Source organism: Eubalaena glacialis, chromosome 6 (assembly GCF_028564815.1).
Source record: "Eubalaena glacialis isolate mEubGla1 chromosome 6, mEubGla1.1.hap2.+ XY, whole genome shotgun sequence".
Taxonomy (NCBI): Eukaryota; Metazoa; Chordata; class Mammalia; order Artiodactyla; family Balaenidae; genus Eubalaena; species Eubalaena glacialis.
The window spans coordinates 106,447,055-106,470,791 of NC_083721.1; the positions used below are offsets into that span (position 1 = coordinate 106,447,055).

The 23,737-nt window shown below is 41.4% G+C and overlaps 1 protein-coding gene across 11 annotated transcripts in view; it reads right to left on the reverse strand.

Moving 5' to 3' along the window:
• Window positions 1–1,133: 1,133 nt before the first annotated feature.
• The window catches only part of SCHIP1 (schwannomin interacting protein 1), an 801,544-nt gene continuing 778,940 nt past the window's right edge, over window positions 1,134–23,737 (reverse strand). For 10 of the 11 annotated variants that reach the window (XM_061194515.1, XM_061194513.1, XM_061194516.1 and 7 more), the window contains 5 exons: window positions 10,343–10,460; window positions 9,169–9,366; window positions 8,159–8,282; window positions 5,622–5,715; window positions 1,134–1,713 (listed from right to left, as the gene is read on the reverse strand). In XM_061194515.1, the coding sequence (XP_061050498.1) occupies window positions 1,662–1,713; window positions 5,622–5,715; window positions 8,159–8,282; window positions 9,169–9,366; window positions 10,343–10,460 (586 nt within the window). In that variant the 3' untranslated portion in view covers window positions 1,134–1,661. Of the gene's footprint in view, window positions 1,714–5,078; window positions 5,170–5,621; window positions 5,716–8,158; window positions 8,283–9,168; window positions 9,367–10,342; window positions 10,461–23,737 lie in introns of all 11 variants that reach the window. The other variant, XM_061194514.1, reaches the window with a different exon arrangement.

Below are 23,737 nucleotides of genomic sequence, written 5' to 3' on the forward strand. Positions count from 1 at the left end.
GGCTTAGTGACCAATATTCTCACCCAGCTGAAGCAACAAAGCTCCACTAGCTGTGCCTGGATTTTCAGGGCTGGGGTCACCCCAGGGGAGCACTGACAGCTGGTGCAGGACTTCGGGGCTCAGTTAGACACCTTGGTGCAAAGAGGACTTCGGGCTCCACCCTTCAGCCCAGTGGCGAGCAACCTGTCCTGCTCCGTAGCCAACTGTCAAAAACCAAAATATATTTATGGGCTGCATTATTTTTCTATTCCAAATGAAAATAACTTGATTGAAGCCCATAAAGAAATGATGAGTGTTTCAGTGTAAGATGGACTATTTTACTAAAATAAGAAGGCTATGAAAATTGGCAACTCTGAATTACTTAAAATATCTATCTGGGTATTTTTCAAAAAGGAAACTGACTAACCTTCTATCTTCAGATTACATCACGGACCTTATAGTGAAACCAGGTGGTCTGTGGGTGGTTCTGGAATGTTGATTGCTCATCTCAGCTTTAGTTTAAGGTTCTCTAATACCTGCGTGGACATTCGCTAATTACATCGATTTTCTGAAACTCTCTACCTATTGAGGAACAGTCTGTAATCTGCTTTAGACTTGGCATTTTTCTTCATGAGACCAATAGAAGTGGTTAAAATGTGAAAAATGGCACCAACTGGCCTTGGGAAAAGTGTAAATGCAGGCATCATCTGTTCACGTGGCTAATTTGGGAAATGCAGTTTGGATGCAGTCATTGGCTCTGACAAGGCCAGCAGCTATTAAATAATAAAGTATTGAAATTCCAGACTGATAACTTTGAGCAGTAACAGTGCTGGCTCTGATGTGCCTGATGTTGTCGTCTTTGGATCACACACACACGCACACACACACACACACGTGCGTGCACACGCGCACACACCCACACACACTCCCATACTCGCCACAATCTTCTTGGCGATTCCCTGCTTTTCTTGTCCTCCGGAGCCCTTTGTTTCTTCACTGATAAAATCTTCCCGGTGGGGATTTCAGTTGAGGAAGAGTGAAGAGGGAAGAAGTACAGCCAGTGTAGGGCTTGCTAGTGAGCAAAAAGACATATCCTATGAAACAAAGTTTTAATTTTTATTTTACATATTTATACATAAAACTTTTAAGGAACCCTCTGAATCCAACAGAATGTTAATAGCACATCTAAAAATGAACTTCAGGTAGTCAACATTCACAAAATGTTGAAAACTGATTAAAATATACATATTACGGAGACCTACAACTTCACTACGAGGCAGGCATGTATTTTTTGACTTGGATAGCACCGTCATTTACAGTTCTTCTTTAAAACTACAGTGAAGAATGAAAGCAGTCAATGGTAAAATACTGCTCCAACTCAGAATCTCTAAACAAATAAAAAAGTTAAAACTACCCTCTTTGATTAACCATGATTTGTGATGGTGTAAGTACTGTACATTTTTTGTAACAATATTTTATTAAAATGCCTGATATTTAGTGGCACAGTAAAAAAATTAAAATAAATTAAGAAGCAAAGGCCAATCACTGGACGTTAAGCTTCAGACATTATCGATGACTAACACTGATATTTGTTTGTTTCTGTGCCACCTTTAGCAACAGCATTTTTACAACCACAGAAGCAAAATAAATTCTAGCTTGTCCTCTGGTTGGATGGCTTCTTGTCACTTTGCAGGCATTTTCTCGGCCATGTGCTTCTGTTGACTCTCAGCGTGTCTGTAAAATGAATAATACAATTATTTAGTGCTAAGGAGAAAGCCAAACTGCTTTCCCATCAACAGCTAAAATATCCTCCAAACGGAGGCTCGGAGTTACTCATAGTGAAATCAAGAGAATCAAGAAACGGTACTTAATTCAAATGGATTTGCCCTCTTCCAATTTTTATATTCTATGTATGATTCCTTTTGTTTAGTAAGCCACTGCATTAACCTGAGACATGTAGATGTCACATTCCTTTGAGAAGAAAAGTGCCATGTTTAAAAATGAAAAGAGGAAAGTAACTAGGATAATTTATTCAACAAATGTTTAATATGTGCCTTCTCTGTGCTCCTGGTGCTGGGGATTTGGTGGTGAGCAGACAATGATCTTTGTTCTCATGGAGCATGTATTCTGATGGAAAGAGACAAGAAAGGAACAGACAGCAAGCAAGGAGATAGCAGATAGAAGATTAAGTGCTAAGCAAAAAGTCAAAACAAGGTGTTGTGATAGAAAGTAACTGCGTGTCTACTTTATCCAAACAGGCACATAGATGCAAATCTAAGTATTAACAAGGCTCTTGTTAATAATACAATAGTTCAATTTTATTCTTACAAAGGCTAATGTCTTCCAAACAAACGGTAGGTCTTTGTGGATGTCAAGATTTCCCACATTTGCATATTTTTTCCCCCTCAGTTAGTCCCAAGGGCATGATCACGGCAGTGAGGGGGGGACAGGGTGTGGTGAGTCTTACTCATCAAGCCCTATTACGGCCTGTGAGCCCAAAGTTGGGCTAACCAGCAGCTGGCCAGTGGAGACGGAGTGGGAGGAATGGCCAAGCTGCTTACATCACTCGATCCGGCACTAAGTAAACGTCTTCCCAGAGAGTGGCAGGTTCTGAAGGCTGCAAGAAACAAATGTTTTGAAGGAGGATCTTAGGAAATTATAAATCTGGCAAGAGAAAAGCATCTAAGGGTGTGGTTTCCAGCTGTCATCAAAGGTCCAGGGGCAGTTTCTGGGTGCTGCCTAGACTTGGGTAGTCAGTGACATCAAGTTTAACTCACTGGTATTATGCAGAATGTCTCCCATCTGTGTTACAGGGAAGACCACAAATACATTCAGAAACAGAGAAGTGACAGCAGCGTCCCTGCCACACGCATCAGCCCACAAAGAATATTCTGATATTCATTTACCAACAAAGGGACTCAGGAAAAAGACATCAATAGCACCCTATTCCTAAAAAAGAAATTATGCCTTCTAGCAGACCATCTTTTTTATCATTTTCATAAAGTAACTCATGGGCCTCACTTGAACAAATTCAGCTCAAGAAATATTTTGATGCCCAGTGACTAAGATTCCATGGTAGCTAATTAAAGTATAGTTCTTATAGCAGTTTTAAAATATGTATCTCTGTGTGTGTATGTGTGTGTGTGTGTGGTGTGTGTGCGTGCATACAAACAACAAGGGGTTTTCTGAGAGAGAAGGAAAGAACAGGCAGGCAAGAGCTTCAGAAAATATTAAAAGCTGGGTGTTATTTTGAGACATACATACAAGGGTGAATTTCATTAAAATTGTAAACAAAGGAGGGAAAGGGTTTCCGTCCATAAAACCAAAAGGTTCTCGTCAACTATTTATAAAGTCTTTATTAGGATTTATTTCACTCAAGCCCCACAAGGACTTCTTTTTATCAACAATCCCTATTGAGGACCTACTATGTACTTGGCAGGCCCTGTATTAGGTTCTGGGGACACAGCAATGAATGAAAATAGTGTTGTCTCTGCTTTCAGGGGGCTGATAGCCAGGTTGGTTGTAAACCATATAACACAATAGGATTAGCCTCTACTTGGGAGGGATGCCATGCTGCCAGGAGCACAGAGGGTCCTACGTCAGTCTTGGGGGATCAGGGAGCACTTCTCTAAAGAAGTATCTAAACCCATGGTTTTCAAATTAGGCTGTTCATTGGAATCATCTGGAAAGATTTAAAAACTCCTAATGCACAGGCTACTTCACAGAATAATTAAATCAGAATCTCTGGGAGTGACACCCAGGCATCAGTATTTTAAAAGCTCCCCAGGTGGTTCCAATGTGCAGCCAAAATTGAGAACCACCGATCTGAACTGACACCTGAATGGTAGGAGCTGCACAGGTAAAGGGAATAGGTGAACAGGGCTTCCCAGCGGCCATGCTCTCGGCCTTCTGGGATCCGGCTGCAAAACTCTGGCACTGCTACCTTTAGGGAAGTTTAAGTATCCTTAGATCCCTCCATGAGCAAAATTATATTTCTGCAGCCAGGAATGGGCATAGAAACTTCTCCCCACCTGCTCTAATTTAAAGGGATCCTCTAGTACCTTTATATTAGTGACTCCTCTCCTTTGAACCCCATGGTTCTGCCCACCCTGTCTCCCATGATCACACCATCTGAAGGGATAAGCAAAATTCACTGCAAACCTAAGTAATAGCCTAACACTCTGAGAGAAGGGAGGAGCCTCTGAATGTCGTGTTTGCAACGAGGGGTGCCAACGCCGCTCTGAGGATCAGAGAAACGGTCTCTGTCATCATAGGCAAGCCACAGAATTGACGAAAGAGTCTATATATTTTTCAGAAGATGCATGTCCTGGTTGTATATTTCACTACTGATTTCCCATAATCTTAATCCCTATATGCAAAGTTTTTAGCCTAACAAAAAGGCAGGTGTCTTACAATTGTTGGTGCAGTGCCTGAATACAGCTGTAGGGGGCAATAATAGTATTTGAGTGTTACTGTATTTCACATGCAGGCAAATATGCTAAGAAGGTACGAGAAGACCTTCTGGGTTTTTTTGTTTTTGTTTTTTTTGTTAGGGGTGAGACAATATAACATCCAAAGCATACAAAACAGAGTGCTGCCCATGGGTCTTTAAACACAAACTTAAACATAGTTCTGCAGCATTTATTTTGCTACCCAAGCTATTTTTATAACACTGCATTTAGAAAAATATTTTACCCAGTGTTACACATTGAGAAGTGGTCCCTGTGGTGAGTGCTGAGAGCATTTTCACTACATATGTTTTCAAACTTCTCTTGGATGGTTCTGGATCACGTGGTTAATTCCTTATGTTACCGTGATAAGCAGTTTTCTTTCTCTCCTTGGGAGCTTCTACTCTCTGAATACCATTTCTGGGATTAATAGTAACTGTTGCCTTGTGGTTTAAAGACTTCCTATAAACTGTCTCAGAGAAGGTGGCATCGTAAATACAATATAGGATCATAGGAATGCTCACGGTATTTCATATACTTTATACACTTATGGCGAGAGGCTTTTCCACAAGGAAAACTATGAAGAAATGCAAGATCTTGACCAGCATTAGCCTAGTTTCCCTATCCCCCAGGGAAGGAAGCATTCTTTACCTCTTTACAGACAGGCGCTCGGAACCAGGCCCAGCTAGAAACTCAAGTCTTGGAGTCTCCCCATGGTGAGAGCAATCTGGTGGCGCTGGTGCTGTGGAAAGATGCCAGTGTCCTTGCCTTCCGGGCATGGCAGATGCGATCAAGAGTCGGGTCATATAACAGCAAGTGCCACTTGGTGGCACCCACCACGTGCTGGAATCGTGCCAGCATGGAATGGCTTAGGGACGACTCTCAAGGGGACAGTCCTTCAGGATAAAGTCCTTAGGCCAGAACTGCTGACCTGATTTAAGCGGGGGTGGACGAAGTTCTAATGCACTTACAATCCATCACTAGGGGAGGATGGTTGTGAAGAAGCCATGCATTTGGATGGGAGCAGTTTTGGCCGCTTCCCCTCCATCTAAACAGCTGACACCAGCAGAGATTAGGCGAGTTACTCATGGAAGTAAGGAAAGCAGTTCTCTAGAGCTCACTCGTGCCTTAATTCTTAGACTTCCAACCATCCCAGGCTTCTTCCCTTCTTTGGAAAGAGGAGGCACCACTGACCTGGTCAAGTCCTCGATGTCCACCAGCATGGCGTCTTGCTCTGTGTGCAGCTCATCTCGGATGAGGAGCAACTGGACCAACTCCTCATTCAAGCCTGGGGCAAAGAGACGAAAGCCTTTAGAAATAGATAAAACTGCATCTAAGTCAGGACGTGGAACTACTTATGGACCATTATGCATGTACGTACGATACATACATATACACAAACAGCTAAACACAGTAGGAGACTATCTTTGCTAAAATGTAGAGCTCTTACATTAGCTTCTCATAAGCCCAGGAGAAGTCACCAATTTGAGAGCACGACTAGCTTGCATACTTATAGAAGTGTTGAAAGAAAAGGAGTACAAAGTATATCCAATTACATTCACATTAGAGTGGGAAAAGAAATTGTTAGCTGTTAGGAAAAGAGCTTGTTAGAAGAAGCGGGATTTTGTTTTCAAGAAATGTGAACGCAGAAGTCTGGGTCACGTTAAGTTTCCCACCGTTCATCTTCAGGGTGCTCCTGCCACACGGAGAGCTGGAGGGGCCACTGCACCCGACAAGAACCCCATCAGACCCCTCGCTGGGGAGGAAGGCGCCTTGAGGATGCTCAAAGGCTCCTCGGGGTCGAGGGGAGAAGCAGCCCTACGTGCAGGTTGTTCTAGGAAACAGTAATATCTAAAGCTGTGGGAGAACCAGATGTGTACCTGAAGAAATAACCCCTGAGTTCTCTGGACAATGGGTGCTGAGGAAAATATTCTTTAGGATTTATACTGGGCATAAAATAGATGGAAACATAACTAGTCTTCCTGAAATCAGTGTACTGGGTTTAATTTGGCTTCTGCCATTGAAAAATATAAACAAGCAGGGGGCTCTCTCTTGCTTTTTCCCCCTCACATCAGCTAAGAATGAAAGCTTCTAGGTCTGGACATGTGGACACATGAGGGATAGCATTCATTTAGCAAGAGCTCTGGGCCCAGAAACCAAAGAAAGGAAGGGGGTATTCAGCAAGGTCCTCCTTGGAAATGTTTTCAGAGATCCTGACCTCAAATGATGCATTTGTCTGCCTTTAGTTCAGATTAGTTTTCAATTTAAAAAAAGGAGAAAAAAAGTCATACAAAGAGGTCTAAAACTCTATCTGCTCCTGAAAAGGACTAGCTGTCAATGTTATTATTTAAAAGTCTAAGGAAGATGTTTCAGTGGTAAAAGATCAGAAAGCCTTTTAAGTCCTTAATTCCTAGTGATTTATGCTCAACTAAAATTAAAATGTAGTAGAATTTTTAGAAAGCCTGTGAATCTATGGTTTCCTAATTAAAATGTTAAATCCTTTCTCTTGATTTTAAAATGCTGAAGGTATTAACCTGCCACTGAATACATCCAATTTTATTTTTTCTAGTGGGTTCTTAGGGTAGCTTTTTATACTAGTACTCAGTAGAGTCCCTGCATAGTGCGTGGGAATGTCTTTTCCGTATGAAGTTTTAAATTTTTTATTATGGACATTTTCTAAGAGATACAAAAGTAAAGAGAATTGTTTAAGGAATCCCCCTGCCCCATGCATCCAGCCAGCTTCAACAGTTATCAACTCATGGCCAGTCTTGACTCATGTATCACCCCTTCTCCCACTAGATCATTTGAAAGCGAATTTCAGACATCATATTATTTCATCTGTAAATGCTTCAGTATGTGTCTCTAAAGACAGGGCTCGTTTTTAAAAAAATTTAACATAACCACAATACCTTTATTGTACCTGAATAAGTAAATACATCTTTAATAAAACATTTAGTCAGTGTTCGAATTTCCCCGCTTGGCTCCTCAATGCTTTTTTATAGTTGGTTTGCATTTGGTTGGCATGTCTCTTAGGTGGTTTTAATCTATCAGCCTACGGACTTTATGGACTTGTATGTTCCAGAGGCTGGAGGGCTCGTGAGTTCACCTGGGCTAAGCACGCTTTCCCAGTGAGCGAGCTCTCTCATTGGTCCAGCACCTGCCCTTCTCTGCGTAACCAATCACTTCGAGTGAATGCCACTCACTCACCACCCGCCCTGCACACTTCCGGTAGAGGTCCTTCTTCATTCTGGGGGGAAAAGGCCCACGCTTTCTCACCCTATAATTTTCACATATCGGTCACATATACTTTCACCACCTGGAGTCCCACAGCATAAGTCGAATAGAATTTGATGACCTAAAATGAATGTACGTGCAAGTAAAGCTGAGCGTATAGCTGTATAATAAATGACTTGTAACTACTAAATTGTATTCTACAAACAGGTGTTGGGAGCCAACTATATGCCAGGCACTGTGCTGGGAGCTGGGGATTTCAGATGAATAAAAAGGATCCCTAACCTCTGTGAACCTTGAAAAAGTCTTAAAGTTTCTCAACATTTTACAGTAAAAAAAACAAAAACAAAAAGAGAGCCTTGTGATTCTCTTCTTTTCCTTGCAAGTACACAGGAGGACCCCAATGAAACGTACCAAGGAACTGAATCAAGGAAATAGTACTATCCATCCCATGATATTTTACACTTAATATCCCATTTTCCAGAGCATCTTACACTTACTTTCTATCTGGGAATGGAGATCATTGACTATCACTTGTAGCTGCCCAATAGTCATGTCTCTCAGGTCAGTGGGCTTTAAACTTCTTTTCATCAAGCATTCACTTATATGAGGCAAGTGTGGCAGCTGAAGACAGAAAGGGAAGAAATGGAGGTGTGAGCAGCAAGCACACTGAACGTACGACCCAGTTTTCTCCTAAAAGACCCACCTTCATTCACCCACTTCAGGTTCCTTGCTTAAAAGCTTTCCCCATCTGACTTTCCCAATGTGAGGCCCTCCATATATGCACATCATCTGAAACACTACTGGCATCAGAATGGGACACTACTCAAATCAAAAGCTTTTGGACTGGTCTACAACTGAGAGTCAATTATTACATCCACAAATGAATTACCAGGGAGCTCAAGTAATGTCAGTGACATGGATAAAATTAATAATATCAGCTATTCATTAACTTATAGCACGCTACAAGCACTGTACTAAGTGCTTTGACTACTTTTTCCACAATCGTGCTCTGACACAGCTATTATTATTATTCCCATTTTATAGATGAGAAAACTGAGACGTGTCCAGAGCCCCACAGTAGGTCAATGGCAGAGCTAGTCTTAAGCTCCAAAGCCCAGGGCTCTCATCCACTCTGCCATACTGTCTTCGTTGAAAAGGGGGGAACAAGAGCTAAAGCAATAGTGAGTTTGCCATAGCAATGGGTTCTTAAACTGAGACTGCTTTAAAGGAATTAAAATATTCCCATGACAGCTAATACTGCCCCTAAGAAACACAGTAGATATGAATCAAGAGCAAAGTTTACTTTTGTGAAATCTGTTGCGTGTGTATCCTTCAGTGATACAGTAGGAAGGAAAAAGAAACAGACTTAAATATTTCTCAATGACAGTACGTTTTACACACTGCCTTGTAAAAACCCAAGTTTGCATAACTCTGGGAAAGGACTGGGACAGCCTCAACCATTTGCAGCCACCAAACACTCGCTTGCGTTTCAGCGTTCGCTGCTTACAAGATCAGCGACGGGAGACTTTTTCCTGTTCTGTTTTTCCACTTCTACTTGCATTTTGGCCATTGGTTTGGCCATGGCAAGGGCCATTTTGGCTTCGGCTTGCAATTTCTTTTGCCTTGTGAGGAAATCCATGTCATCCAGGGATTCGGATTCCTCTTCAGTAGTGTCTCTATCGGAATAGGAAGAACTCTGTTTGCTCTGTGAAGGGAAAAAGAGCAGCCCTGAGCTTTGCGTGCCGGGTACCATCTTTGGAGATGAGCTACAGTCTTCCCTGAGCCCTCTCTCAAAGCAGCCAAGAGTCCCCTCCATCAAGGGACTCAACTCTTGATTTGATTTGTACCAATCGCAAGTAACATTTTAAAAGCTACTTTATTTCCTCAGTCAGTGATAGACTCTGATTTTAGCATAAAAAGTAACATAATTAATAATAGGGAGAATATATATTTGTAACAAACTTGAGACATTTCTTTGATTCTTACTCTCAAAACTTTCTTGAAGTGAACAGACACAGCAAAATATTTAACCCAGAGCTAAGGCGGTGCGTTGCTCCCTGGAGCGGACAGGATCTCAGATATCCAATGAAGTTCTGACGCGGCATTGCACTCAACAACCAACACGGTTTCCTGTTAGTTAGTTTTTGGTAAGAAAGGCGATAGACCTCCCAGAGAGGAAAGAAATCCAGCAACAAGCACCCAGGATCATCAAGCCATCTTCTGTAATATGTGTGCAAGGAATAGTAACCAATGTTTAACCCACATTACCTTGCTGGTTTCTCTGAGCAACATCTATGTGCTAGCCTTCCCACCTCTGCCTGGACCCCATCCCCTGCCTTTTAAAATGTGTCCCATTGCTAGTCTGTGCTCATATTTCTAAGCCCAGTGGGGAAGGATTGGTATATAGTGTATTTTCTTTTATAATTTTTAGGGTCTATGTGATTTCTCTTATGATTTAATATGAAAGTAGTCGCTAACTTTAACAGAGCTTATGTATCCTTCTTGGATCACAGTTTTGAGTTTTCAATCACTGTCAAATTTTAGGAGCATGCCATGTCAAGAAATGTCATGAGACATTTCTTTTTTAATCTCTGAAATGTTTGCTTCTGACTAACAACAGAAAAGAAGCTAAATGACCAGGAAAGCACACTCTGAGCCTCAGTGGCAGCTTTGGGACTCACCATGGGAGACAAGGGGGTGTCCAAGCTCGTTTCGGTCTTGCTGTCATCAGCATCGCTGTCCTTATCGCTGCCGCTGTCGTTGACAAAGCATATCTGCAGGTTCATCCCACTCTGCAGGCTGGGCAGAAGCAAACAGGACACTCATTCCATTCAGCTATTTGTTATCTGGTAGCATCCAAAAGAACTGCCTGATTTTGCTAAAGAAAGTAGTTTAATGTGTTCTTCACAGAGAGCAGTGAGTGATCAATATTACTCCCAACTCATAAATGATAACTTTTACTAGAAGATAAGAAGGATAACTTGATAAGTCGATAAATGATAAGATGATAACTTGTAACTCATACTGTATTAGGTTTTTTTCCACACACAAATTCACGCTGGGAGAAAAGTAATTTCAGGCCACATTATAGCCCCCAGCACAATACCAAACACATAGTTGGTACACAATAAAAATGCGTTGAGACACTGAGTTTACATTTTTTTGTCGATGAAGAGGAATGGGTCCTCAGCCAAATAAGGCTGCCTGGTGTCATCTAGTGTCCTGCCCCACGGGGACAATCCAATGATGCTCATTAGATCCAGCATCCCGGGGCCAGAGCTCTCCGAAGAAAGACTCCTTTTTTTTCCCAAATAGAATAAGGTCGTCTGAAGGAAAATCTTATTTGAGGCGGTTGTCAAAAGCCAACCAAGGGAGCCCATTTATGTCATTAAGAAAAAAACACACCAGAGGTTCACCCTCGAGAAACTTAAGGAAACCTCCAGCTTAGTCAGAAAAGCGGAACGTTGGAACACAACAAGGCTCTACAGACTGCCTCGCGTACAGAGCCTCAGAGGCAGAGATGTCTTGGGAGCTCGTTATGTTTGTGGCGAATCCGGGAAGCTCCAGAGGTATGTTGCTGGAAATGTGGTCACAAAGGGCCAGCCGGCTGTGTATCTGCTATACACGCAACCAGGCTGTGGATCCAACTCTTGTGTCCTAACCTTCATTTGAAGTTGAACACATTTCATTGCTGTTTGACAACAAAGTGTTTTTCAAGAAGCACTTTCTTAGCATCCTTAGTAGTCCCAGTCTGTAAGTTTAGAGAAAGAAAAGGCAGAAGGAAACTCCTAAGCAGCAAGGGGTCATAAGGAGGCTCCTGTAAGCCAGGTTTAGGACAGGGGGCACCAAATCTGCTCTGGCGTTGTTATTGTCACAGTGAGAAATGCAAAGAGCAACTCGTCTGATAGTTGACATTCCCATTTGCTTTTTTTTTTTTTTTTATTCAAATGGGTAGGGATGCTCTGCATAAATTGCTCAAATGACTCATTTAAAGCACTTTGATTGAAAACAATACAGAACTCAGAAAAAGAAAATGTACTGATTTAACACAGGCACCATCATTGTTATGGGTATGTACCGCCACCTATTGTTAACTTCTCTAACGACTTAAAGTCCCAGCTTATTTTCCCCAGGAGAGAAACGCAGCCTTTCCCTCTGTAGGTCCAGTTCCATTCCCCCACTACCCTCCAGTGCAGGCAAGCAGACCCAGGCCTAGGGCTGGCCGCAGAAAGGGACAGGCTCTGCTGTGATCAGCTCAGGGTGCTTGGAATCAGTAGCACTTAGGTTTGAATCCTTACTTCTTTCCCAAGGCACATTACTTTATGAACCTCAGTTTCCCCATCTGTAGAATAGGGTGAATAATTCAGTGGTTTGTAGAAAGGATGAAAAGAGCTCAGAGATGGGCACAGGGCAGGTGCTCTGTTCATTATCCTCCTTTCTCTACTTTCTGAAAGCCTAGACAAAAAAACCACAGAATTTTAAAGGTGATGTGACTTCGTAAAGGGACCCTTACAGTCACCTACTTGAATACCTGGCCTGGTCACAGCAATTCCTGATGCACAACTGACTCACTGGGAGCGTCCTGAGCTGACTTTCACTGTTAGGCAGCTTGAACATTTATTGAGCTGGAATTTGTCTCCTTTTAACTTTCTACCATTATAATATATATATTTTTTTCCTGGAGAAATGTAATATGTTCAGGTTACCCTTTGATCTCATATAAATTAAGTTTTAAAATTTATTGTCTGTAGTTGGTAAAAAAAAACCCCAAATCAACCCATTTTTAACAATAAAACTCAAGATCCATGGATTGGACAACAGTGGAAATTAAAAAAGTGCAAATGAAAAACAGACATATTTTAAAGTCATACTTTAAAAAAGACATTTTAAATTAAACTTAATTCGAATCAAGGATTATGTAGTATTTCCTATTTATTGAATAACTAGAGTCTTGAAAAGAAGAAAGAAGACACTATATACACAGATTATAAAAATATAACACATGATACCACTGCAAAATAAGGCTTAAAACATCCAAAGATATATATTTTCATTATGAAGAAAGTCTGATCATAAATTCTGTTGTTCTGCCCCCAAACTGACCTTTGTGCTAAGGATCAACTCAGACCTAAATCAACTATCCCACGCAGCGTTTCTAACTCAGGAAAGGCCAAGAAAAAAAAAAAAAAGGGAAGGATTTAGTAGTCGGAGTGAAATGAAAAAACACCTCAGGTAGAAATTCAGAAAATCGCCTTAGTAACACATTATCACCGTGGGAAACTGAGCAGAGCTTCTTACAGGGTGAGCCTTATAATTCCTTATAGCGGTAATCGCCAAGTGTTACTCTCAGGAAAAGGAAATTATATGATATTACAGCTAATAGTTCAGCGGGGATTTTAGTACAGACGTCTTAAAACGGACTCAGGTTTCAAGAAGGATTTGTTTGCCTTTAGCCTTTAAGAGGGTTTAAGATGAAGGCGGCTTTGGGGAAACTCGACCACAGCTCGCAAGCAGCGGCCAGTGCTGCTGAGGGCCTCTGTGCCACTGGGTCCAGAATGATAGCCCCTGTTCCTGACCCCTTCCCATCCCGGGGAGGCGTGGCTGCTCTGAGGCTCTCCCTCCAGCCACTCAGAGCCCCTGCCCCTCACACTGCGGCGGCTCGCCTATAACCAGGCTACGCAGTCTGGCGAAACCCCAGCAGCCGGGGGCTAATTTGCTTGGAGCTCTCAAGCACCGTGTGAGGTGAAAACACAACACTATCCTCTTCTGGTTAATTAGTGATATCATTTAAGGTATCCAATTCAGGGTTACTTGATGTTTGGAATGGCGTTCGGCAGAGGGCTATGAGCAAAAGGCTGCTTGATGTCTGCCTCGCCTGTGGATTTGATTACTGGAAGGTCTGCGTCCTGGTCACCCCAGAAACCTCTTCTCCTTATGCCATGAAAAACCACACTGCAGCCCAGAGTTACTGACAGGGAGCCGAGGGTATGGAGAGGGGGCTGTCATGGATGGAGAAGGCTCAGAAACGTGATGAGATAGAGACTAAGTGTGCTTCCTGGACATCTCAGGGTGAGTGGACGTGGCTTTCTGACTGACAGTTCCTGTTGGCCAGGATCGGGAAAGCATTTAGTTGATAGGCTGTTCAGCACCAGTGTCCACTTGGCATTTACAGTGAGGAAAACTTACTTAGAAAACACGTGTGCTGACCTCCAACTACTGTCAGCAGGGATATTATGAAAATATGCTCGGAATTGAGAGAATGATGGAGATGGAAAGATCTTAACTACTAAGAGGATATCTCAAAAACCTAGCTACCTGGTGATATGATTTGGTATAAAGACAATACCTTTTTCAAAATACAGGGGCAAGACCAGTTTACTCCGTGGGAGAAGTGATGGGATGGTCTTAAAGTCTGCTGTGACCTCTAGTGGGGCAGCAGCATTGGGAATCTGGCCTTTGTCCTTGGCCTTGGGTTGCAGTGACTGGGAGTGGCCTGGTCTGACGGCCAGCTCCGAATCCCAGAACTATTTGGTGTTTTCTGATTTTAAAAACAGGAATCTCCCAGCGCTAGCTTAGACCGCCAGCATCCACAGAGAAAAGCTGAAGATTCTTTGGTTCTATCCCCTGCATCGCGCCTTAGTTAACTTCACTTGAACGGTTACAGTGAATTTGAGTTTAAAAGTGTGTTCACTTCATTCTCTCCTTGGGCTGTACAACCAACCACCTGTGGATTACAGGCAAGGCAGCGGTTACTCAAGGAAGTCAGATAACTTGCCCCAGGTCTGTGACAGACTGATTATTAAAATGGTCCCAATTCTTCCCCTCTCTCTATCTGGTCCCCCTATAATAAGACTGCGGGTTCTCCATCAAGAGGTGGAGTCTATTTCCGGACCCTTGGGCTGGCCTCCTGACTTGCCTTGGCCAACAGAATGCAGAGGAAGTGACAGTATTCCGGTTCCGAGCCCCTCCTTCCGCCCCCCACTCCCCGCTGCCCCAGGGAACCCTGCCGCTGCCCGCAGACCAAGCCCAGCTCAGCCTGCTGGCAGAGGAGGGACTTTGTAGCACAGAAGTCAATCGGCCGTTGTCCCATCTGAAGCCCCAGGCACCTGACAGAGCTCAGCCAAAAGCAGTTAGCGGCAGCTCGCCAGCCTGTAGCCGATCATAGACACACGAGTAAGCCCCACGGGAACCCAGCTCTGATCAGCAGCAGAAATCAGTGCTTATCATCGGATGCCACTGATGTAGGTGGGTTTTTATTACACATCACCACCATGGCAACAGATAAATGGTACAAGATCACAAAGCAAGAGACTATAGGCTGGGCCTCTGGTTTCTGAATCCAGTGGCCTTTCCCCCATACTGCACTTAACCTTAGGTTTGGATTTATTAGGTCTTGCCTGTGATGGCAATATAATTTTAAGCACATAATGCCTCCTGTAGTTGCTTATAATTTCAAGGCAAATGTATGGTTTCCTTAAGAAACAGAGTGAGAGGAAACTTTGAAATGCCTATGGATTTCAAACATGTATTGCTCATCTTCTGTCCAAAACCAGTGTGGCTGTGAGAGCCTCTGGCCCTGCCATGCCATCCATTCATTACTCAGTATTCCCAACTAGTTTGTGGCTGGGCTGTTAAAGTATATTATCTCTATTTATTTTAATGGATCTCTGATGCATTATTCAAAGGCTTTCTACATAATGAATATTATCACCCATTATCTTTTCCTGTTTCATGAGAATTTCAAAGGGGACGGAATATAAAATGTGGATTGTAATTACCCAAGGGTAGCTGTAAACACATTTCATTTTTCTAAGGATTTGTCGTGAAGAAAGAACGTGGGAACAATTGAGGTTTGGGTAAGTGTACTGCATGTGTGATAGTGTCTCTATAGAATGTGCTGAGGTGGGTTAAAATGAGGTGCTGCTATTCCTTAATAAATTGTGAAATACCTTTCCCATTTCCCAAACCTTGCTCCTTACTCTTCTTTTCCCTACTGACTGCTTTGTATTGACATTTACCATGAAAGTTACAGCATTACTATTGAAAAAAAAAAAGGAAAGGCAAAGTTTCTGCTTCCCAATATTTGTCATTGTGAAAATATACTGCTATTTCTTATTTTACTTTAGTGGGATTGTGTTAACTTTCTTTTGTTAAAGAGTGTGCAATGCATGGGATGATAATTTGACTTTTTAAAAATTTAAAAATTTTAAAAATTGAAGTATAGTTGCTGTACAATGTTGTATAAGTTACAGGTGTACAATACAGTAATTCTCAATTTTTAAAGGTTATACTCCATTTATAGTTATTACAAAATATTGGCTATATTCCCTGTGTTGTACAATATATCCTTGTAGCTTATTTTATACCTAATAGTTTGTACCTCTTACTCCACTACCCCTATGTTGCTCCTCCTGCTTCCGTTTCCCCACAGCCATCTCTCCTAGGTGCCAAAGGTGGTAACCACTAGTTTGTTCTCTATAACTGTGAGTCTGCTTCTTTTTTGTTATATTCACTAGTTTGCTGTATTTTTTAAGATTCCACATATAAGTGATATCATACAGTATTTGTCTTTCTCTGTCTGAGTTATTTCACATAGCATAATGCCCTCCAAGTCCATCCATGCTGCTGCAAATGGCAAAATTTCATTCCTTTTTTATGGCTGAGCTGACTTTTTAAAAAAGAGTGATATTCACATAACAGGTGCAAACACTGCTGGTCTAACATATATGATCATACACACAGAAGTACTATAAATGATTTTTACAACTATATTAGAAAGAAAGGGGATGTTTAACTGTTCATTTGTTTGTTCATTTGATGATCAGGCAATAACATCTCTGCAAACGCCACGGCACCGACTGGCCAGTGCTGAGCTGATGCCTCCCCTTTGGCCAGGGCACACACTTTCTAGTTCACTATGGTCCCACCTATTGCCTTTTATCTGGGCTACTTCATTCCTTTATGTTTCTTGCTGGCCCCTGCAGGCATGTTACAGTTCACGACCCCTATATTAAGTGGATGCATAGTAGTAGTTGATCCAGGGACAGAAATCAGGTCTTCTAACAGGTACCAAATGCTTGCATCATTAAATCACAATATACAAATAGAAATGTGGACTTTATAGAGCATTGGAAGAGAACTCAAAAAAACACTTACTAGACACTCCCTATCTTATAGATGAGAAAAGAAACACTTTCACTTACCTGGACATTAGTTAGTAAGTAAGGTGTTAACCAAGAAGAGTGAATGAGCAGGGAACTAACTGCAGTAGAAAAGCGGTCTGCGGGGTCAGGGAAGCAAATGCAGAAGAGGGATGGAAAGCCGGCTCTCCCACCGTTATGTGCCCAGAGCAGTTAAGGGCAGTTTCAAACTCTGTGCTAGAGAGAGGACTGGGGGAAAGGGGGGCACCATGTCTCTTCATGTCCTGTCCTGTCCCCACATCTTACAGGACTCAGGCTTTTCGCTTCCTCAGTGAAAGCCACGGAAGGTGGCTCCAAAGGCGGCTGGAGTGTGAATGACCCTCTCTGGGTTTTCTTCTCCCAATCCTGCGCATACTTTTTGTCTGCTCCCTTTTCTAAGGCTCGTTAGTTCTGGACCTTCCATCTGTATGTGTTCGCGTGAGGGCTGGTAGTCATCTGACTCCACATGGCCGCAGAATCTTCTCACTACTTAAGTAACGGATAGAGAAGCGGACCAGCGTTCACCAGCTTTTCTCTGGTGAAGCAGCAGCCCCTGTAGCCTAACCTGATTCTCTAGGGAGCTATAAATACTTGCATTCCTCAGACAGCTGCTGATTCTAATTCCACATCAGTGTCTCGTTCCTTCAATAATGACCACTTCTATGTAATTAAATTTGGAATTATAGGATCTTAATGTTAAAAAATGCATTTTCACCAGAAATATTTTCTGCACTAATTGATGACCAGAATGAGTACTCTTCTGATACTGCAATAATAATGGAATAAAACAGCCATCTCTCCTAGGTGCCAAATGTGGTCTACTTTCTCTTAATTAAAGCCAAATGATTTCTCAGCAATCTACTTTCCGAAATAAAAAGAATTACCACTTTTGAGCATGTACTATATTGTAGGCACTTCATATATATTACCTCGAATCCTCAGGTACACCTAAAACAAGTATTATGATCTCCATTTTGCATATGAGAAAACTAAGGCTCAGAGGTTAAATTATACAAGGTCACAAAGCTGGCATTTTATTTTAGGAGAGTGTGGTGAGAAGCCAGGGCACTATAAGAAGGCTAGAATAAATTCATGAATGGAAGAATAAAAGAGAAGATGAAAATAAAAGCAAAACAAAAACAAAACAAAAAATTGGAAACAACCTCAATGTCTAACAATAAGAGATTAAGTATATTACGGATTGACAAATATACTGATATGTATAAAATAGATAACTAATGAGAACGTACTGTATAGCACAGGGAACTCTGCTTAGTGCTCTGTGGTGACCTAAATGGGAAGGAAATCCAAAAAAGAGGGGATATAAATATACATATAGCTGATTCACTTTGCTGTACAGTAGAAACTAACACAACATTGTAAAACAACTATACCTCAATTTAAAAAAAAGATTGATAGAACTACAAAAAAAAGTATATTATGGTGAAATATATGACGGGCCATTATGCAGCTAGTAAAAATATATATAACAGAACAGTTATGAATATGGGCAAATATTTCTGATGTACTGTCAAGTCAAAGAGAGAAACAAAAACCAAGCTCTAAAACAATAGGTATACTATGATTCCAAGTTTGTAAACAAAAATGTGGAGCTATCTGTACAGAAAAAGTGGCAGGAAATATACCTAGATATTTTTTCATGGAAGAAATTCAGTTGACTCCAAATTTTTCTCTTTTGAGTGCCTCTGAGCTGCTATGTGTGGGCCTTTAGCAGGAATTTAAAAAAGGCAAAGGAGAGAAAATGGGTGAGTTGATTAGCGCTTGTGTGTTGGAGAAAGGTGAGTAGGATTAAGTATTTGACAGCTGGAAGAGGATGGCTGCGTGTCTGACTCAGATGGTGTCTATGCAGGGACCATGACTCACGTGTGAGTCAGGCTGGGCTTTTGCTTTTGGCAGGGTGCTGGGGGTGGGAGATCCTGCCCCCAGCACAGGGGAGGGCAGTAAGAAACCAATTTTCTTATAAGTGAACATTTCTGTGGATGGACTCTTTGATTCAACTGTTGCCATCCCTCCCCAACCCAGTCTCAATCCCATTCTCCTTTTTGGATCTGCATAGATGATAGACTCTCAAGTAAAGGATATACACTTCACTCTTTGTATTTTTTTATTTTTTTTAAAGTTCGCTGATATGGTTCCACATTCCACAATACAACTAACTCCTTATTTATTTATTTATTTATGGCTGTGTTGGGTCTTCGTTTCTGTGCGAGGGCTTTCTCTAGTTGCGGCGAGCGGGGCCCACTCTTCATCGCGGTGCGCGGGCCTCTCACTATCGCGGCCTCTCTTGCTGTGGAGCACAGGCTCCAGACGCGCAGGCTCAGTAGTTGTGGCTCACGGGTCCAGTTGCTCCGCAGCATGTGGGATCTTCCCAGACCAGGGCTCGAACCCGTGTCCCCTGCATTGGCAGGCAGACTCTCAACCACTGCGCCACCAGGGAAGCCCCACTCTTTGTATTTTTAAAGCCAGCCTGCCTATTTACTCTGCTCAGCCCAGACAGAGTTTAAACTTGTATCTGCCCGACCTGCTGATGAGTTTCAGCTGCTGGAGCTGAAGTCAGGCTCATCCCCTTCCGGACCGGTGATAAGGTCTGTGAGGCTGGGGTGAAGATACGGCAGTTGAAGAGTCAGTGCCTGTGGATGTTTCTGAGGGGTATGGTTAGATTTGGTGAAAATCTTAATTGCAAATTCTTTTACTGTCTTGAACACTGAATCACTGCTTTCACCATTTCTTATGGTTCATGTTTAAAATAATGTTGGGGCTGCCATTTAGGCTTGGTCCCATAGTAAGCTTCATCTCAAAGACCTTCTGTTTCATGACTTAATTTGTGGTCATTTGATTCTATTCAGTCATTAAAAAGAATGCAGTAGATTTACTGAATTGCATTAATTCTATGACACATGGTTATTCATCTTTGGCCATCTTCAACGTCGGGGTATGTTTCACAATCTCAGCCACCCATGCAGCTGGTGGCATGACTGCTCTACTGAGCTGTAACTCTGTCAGCCAACAAACCATATAAGGACCACTGAAGAAGAGGTGGGCTCTGGTAGTTGACCATTCATGCCTTCTGATAATAAAAAAGTGCCAGCATCGAAACCTGCAGAATGGGGGACAGTGGCTTGGAAGGTGAGGCACAGCACCTCCTGATGGCACAAAGGGTGACACTGTGGGGAAAAGCAAAGATGGACAACTCTAAGGGAAAGCGGTTAAATGGAGAACTGAATTGTGAATGTGAAAAGGGTGTAGGACTACCTTAACCAATTTCACTTTTTCTTATTTTTTTGTATGCACAAAAGACACATGTGATAAAAATATATACCCAAATAAACCTGAAAGGACTTTTCAATAACTAAAACAAAAATTCTGGAATTCCCTGGTGGTCCAGTGGTTAGGGCTCCACGCTTCCACTGCAGGGGCAGCAAGTTGGATTCCTGGTTGGGGAACTAAGATTCCCGCATGCCGCAAGGCACATCACCAAAACAAACAACAAAAAACAAAAAAAATTCTAAGTGTTAAGGAGGCATGTGTCACCATTTAATTGGCAACGGTTTTCTGAAATATCTTCCATGGGTTTTTTTTTTTAAACGTATTTTTAAAATTTTATTTATTTATTTATGGCTGTGTTGGGTCTTCGTTTCTGTGCGAGGGCTTTCTCTAGTTGCGGCAAGTGGGGGCCACTCTTCATCGCAGTGCGCGGGCCTCTCACTATCGCAGCCTCTCTTGGTGCGGAGCACAGGCTCCAGACGCGCAGGCTCAGTAGTTGTGGCTCACGGGCCCAGTTGCTCCGCGGCATGTGGGATCTTCCCAGACCAGGGCTCGAACCCGTGTCCCCTGCATTGGCAGGCAGATTCTCAACCACTGCACCACCAGGGAAGCCCCATGGGTTTTTAATGCATGTGATAATCTGAATGAGAATAATCTGAGGGGCACAGAAAATTTTACAAAAATACTGAACGAAAGGATTGTGTTAAAACTCCAGATGACAGAGCTCACGTGCAGTCAGTGAGGCTGTTTTCTCATAGCAGTGAGTGCTTATGTAAACTCTCAAAGGAGCTGGTCTTCATATGAGCTTTGTGTGTCCAGACACATGTGAGAGACCACTGTCTAAAGGGAGTGGAAATTTCAGTAATAAAGTCATGATAACTTGTCAAAGATGATGCACCAATGAAAAATCATTTCTAGAAGTTCTTTTAATTAAACATTTGGCTGTCCACTGGAGCCATTTTTAAATATAAAATGCAGCCCTGTGGCCTTTTTCTCCCTGTCTCCCACCCTTTTGCAGTAGCTCTGACAACTGAATTCTCACTGGCGATAATAATAAAATTCATAAGACAGAGTACAGCTGGATATGCCTCTAGCAAGATGTCAAATTTCACTTGCACAAAATTAATTGCACCTAATTAAACTGGGGTCATTGGCATTATTGTAAAGTGAGGCTATTTATTAGACAAAGAAAATTTCACAAATGCCAATTTGCTTTTCTTTCAGGTTTGTAAAAGAGAAGAATTGCTTACATGATTAAATTTGTTTTGCCATTTTAATCTTATTACTCTTCAAACATCCACTTCAAATTTTGTTTCACTTTAAAAATTGTGTAATATTTTAGAATACTACAGATAATTCTTGGAGGAGGGCATAAAGATGATAGGTTTTCTGTAGATTACCCGATGAATTTTCAAATAGTATAAAAAAAGAATTTGCAAACTACCATTTGCAATGACAGGTACTTTGGAATTACTCATATGAAGGATTTTCTAAGCAAATTAATAGTACACATGTATGAGATTAATATGAAGTTCAAAAGGTATGTGGCATATTACAAATAGGTTGTTGTAGTATGTACCTATTACTTCAGGAAAGCAAATTTCATTGTGTTGAAACAGGACAACCTCTTCTCACCCATGCTGGGTATATATGACCACTGTGCTTACTTCTTCCAGGAAATTATGCAAAAATTATTACTGTCAGAGACAAAAGGATGATATATTTTCCTGGCAAAATGAGGCTGGTTTGACCTGTGATCTGTGGCAGATTATATATTCAGATTCTCAGTTCCTCACATTCGAAGCTCCTATGAATCCAATTTCTTTAAAGGCTCTCTAGATCACTGCTATCTGTCCTATCGATACAACTCCCTGGGCTATGCTGCCTCCCCGCCCCCTTCTCTCCACGCAGCCCAAACACAAGAGGAGGTGGTGGGTAACTATTACTGGTCTTATCTCAGCCATTCACCAATAAACCTATAAGAACAAGAAAGAAATGAGTTTTGATTTGGGGATGTTGGAATGGCTGAGATAAGTAAACAGTAATCATTATTCAAACCAGTGTCTCAAAAGCTCTCTGGGGAATTTCTGTTTTTCATAATCTTCACAACGCATGGAGAGAAGGGTATATAGCCTTTTCTAGGTTACAATATTACATTGCATACTTTGTGAATAGACTGTATTATGTTGTATGTATATTTATGTGCATGTAAATAAAATCTATCTTGGGGTAAGGGAAGAAGAGAAGTCAGGGGTCAGGTTTATTTTGTGTTACTCTGAGAAAAGGAGAATGGAGATGGCAGAAAAAGTTTTCTCCATGATGTCAAATCAGGTGGTAATGTTTGAAAAATGAAAGACTTCCTAGATGTCTATTACTAATGACCACTCTGTCTTGTGTTTTCATAGCAGCCAAGCCAGTTTCCATTCCTTTAATAACACTAAGCTATATAAACTCAGAATCTGAAATATAATGCTGATTCAAGATTAATTTGGTCAATGAAAAAATATTTTATAGCAAAGTATTATACTAGTCATAAGAGAAAAGGAATATTTAATTTTTCTAAGAACATGAGTAAATCTAACATCTCTTAGAAACTTATTTCAAAAATAGGTAATTCATTTCTCTCATTTCCTTTTAAGCTTTTAGCTGGAACATTTTTAAACAGAGAAAACTGACAAAGGTCATACGATCTCAGTTTGAAAAGGCTGATTATGTGTGGATTAGCACATTTTGAAGAAAAATATGGCACTTCCTATACTTGCCACATTTCAGTATAAGTCAAATTTAATTAGTTGAGTTATGAAGCAATATCAAAAATTCTTTTGCTGAAGTATTGGGCATGAAATGTCTTTATGGGATTATCATAAGTCTAGCTTACATTTAATAGCTTGTCATTCTTTTAAAAAGTGCTTTAGGAGATAGCACCAATTAGAAAAATTCAGTGGGGCTGAAACCCAAAGGCCAACTGAGAAGGACCTACCCTCACAGGAGCAGCTTAAACATGTCTTCCCAAAGGACCCTCCCGCTACTTCACAATTTCTCACATAATATGAAGTTAATTTTTACAGGTAAACACACACCCTTTAAAATGCATAAATAGAAGTCCACTATTTTGCCAAAAGATCCTACTTACCTGGGTAGGCCCTGCCTTAAAAGTAAGCTTAGCACTTCAGGATCCATTGCTTGGGCAATTAATTTTAAGTCCTCAGCCTCATTTAAAATTGAGTACTGAGCTCCTTAAAGCAGTAAATTCAGCTAATATTTACCTGGTTTTGATTATTTAACTAATTCAACATGTGTGCTATGGAGCATTTTGGAGTGCCACATCAGTGACCTCAAAGTTCTAACATCTCTCAAGTACTTTTGTAAGAAAGAGGTAAGGTACTTCTAGCTCAATGAAGAATTTCAGGAATTGTAATACATTAGAGAAACACTAATTCTAATAGGGATAGAGAATATGGGTTACACAATTGCAATTGAACATTTCCTAAGGCTTTTCTCCTACATTATTACTGAGGAAGGAGAATGGCAGTCAGTCTTTGCAGACTTTAAATTTACAGGGAAAAAGTGACATTTCTTAGGAACGTTAAGTCTCATTATTAACCATCATCC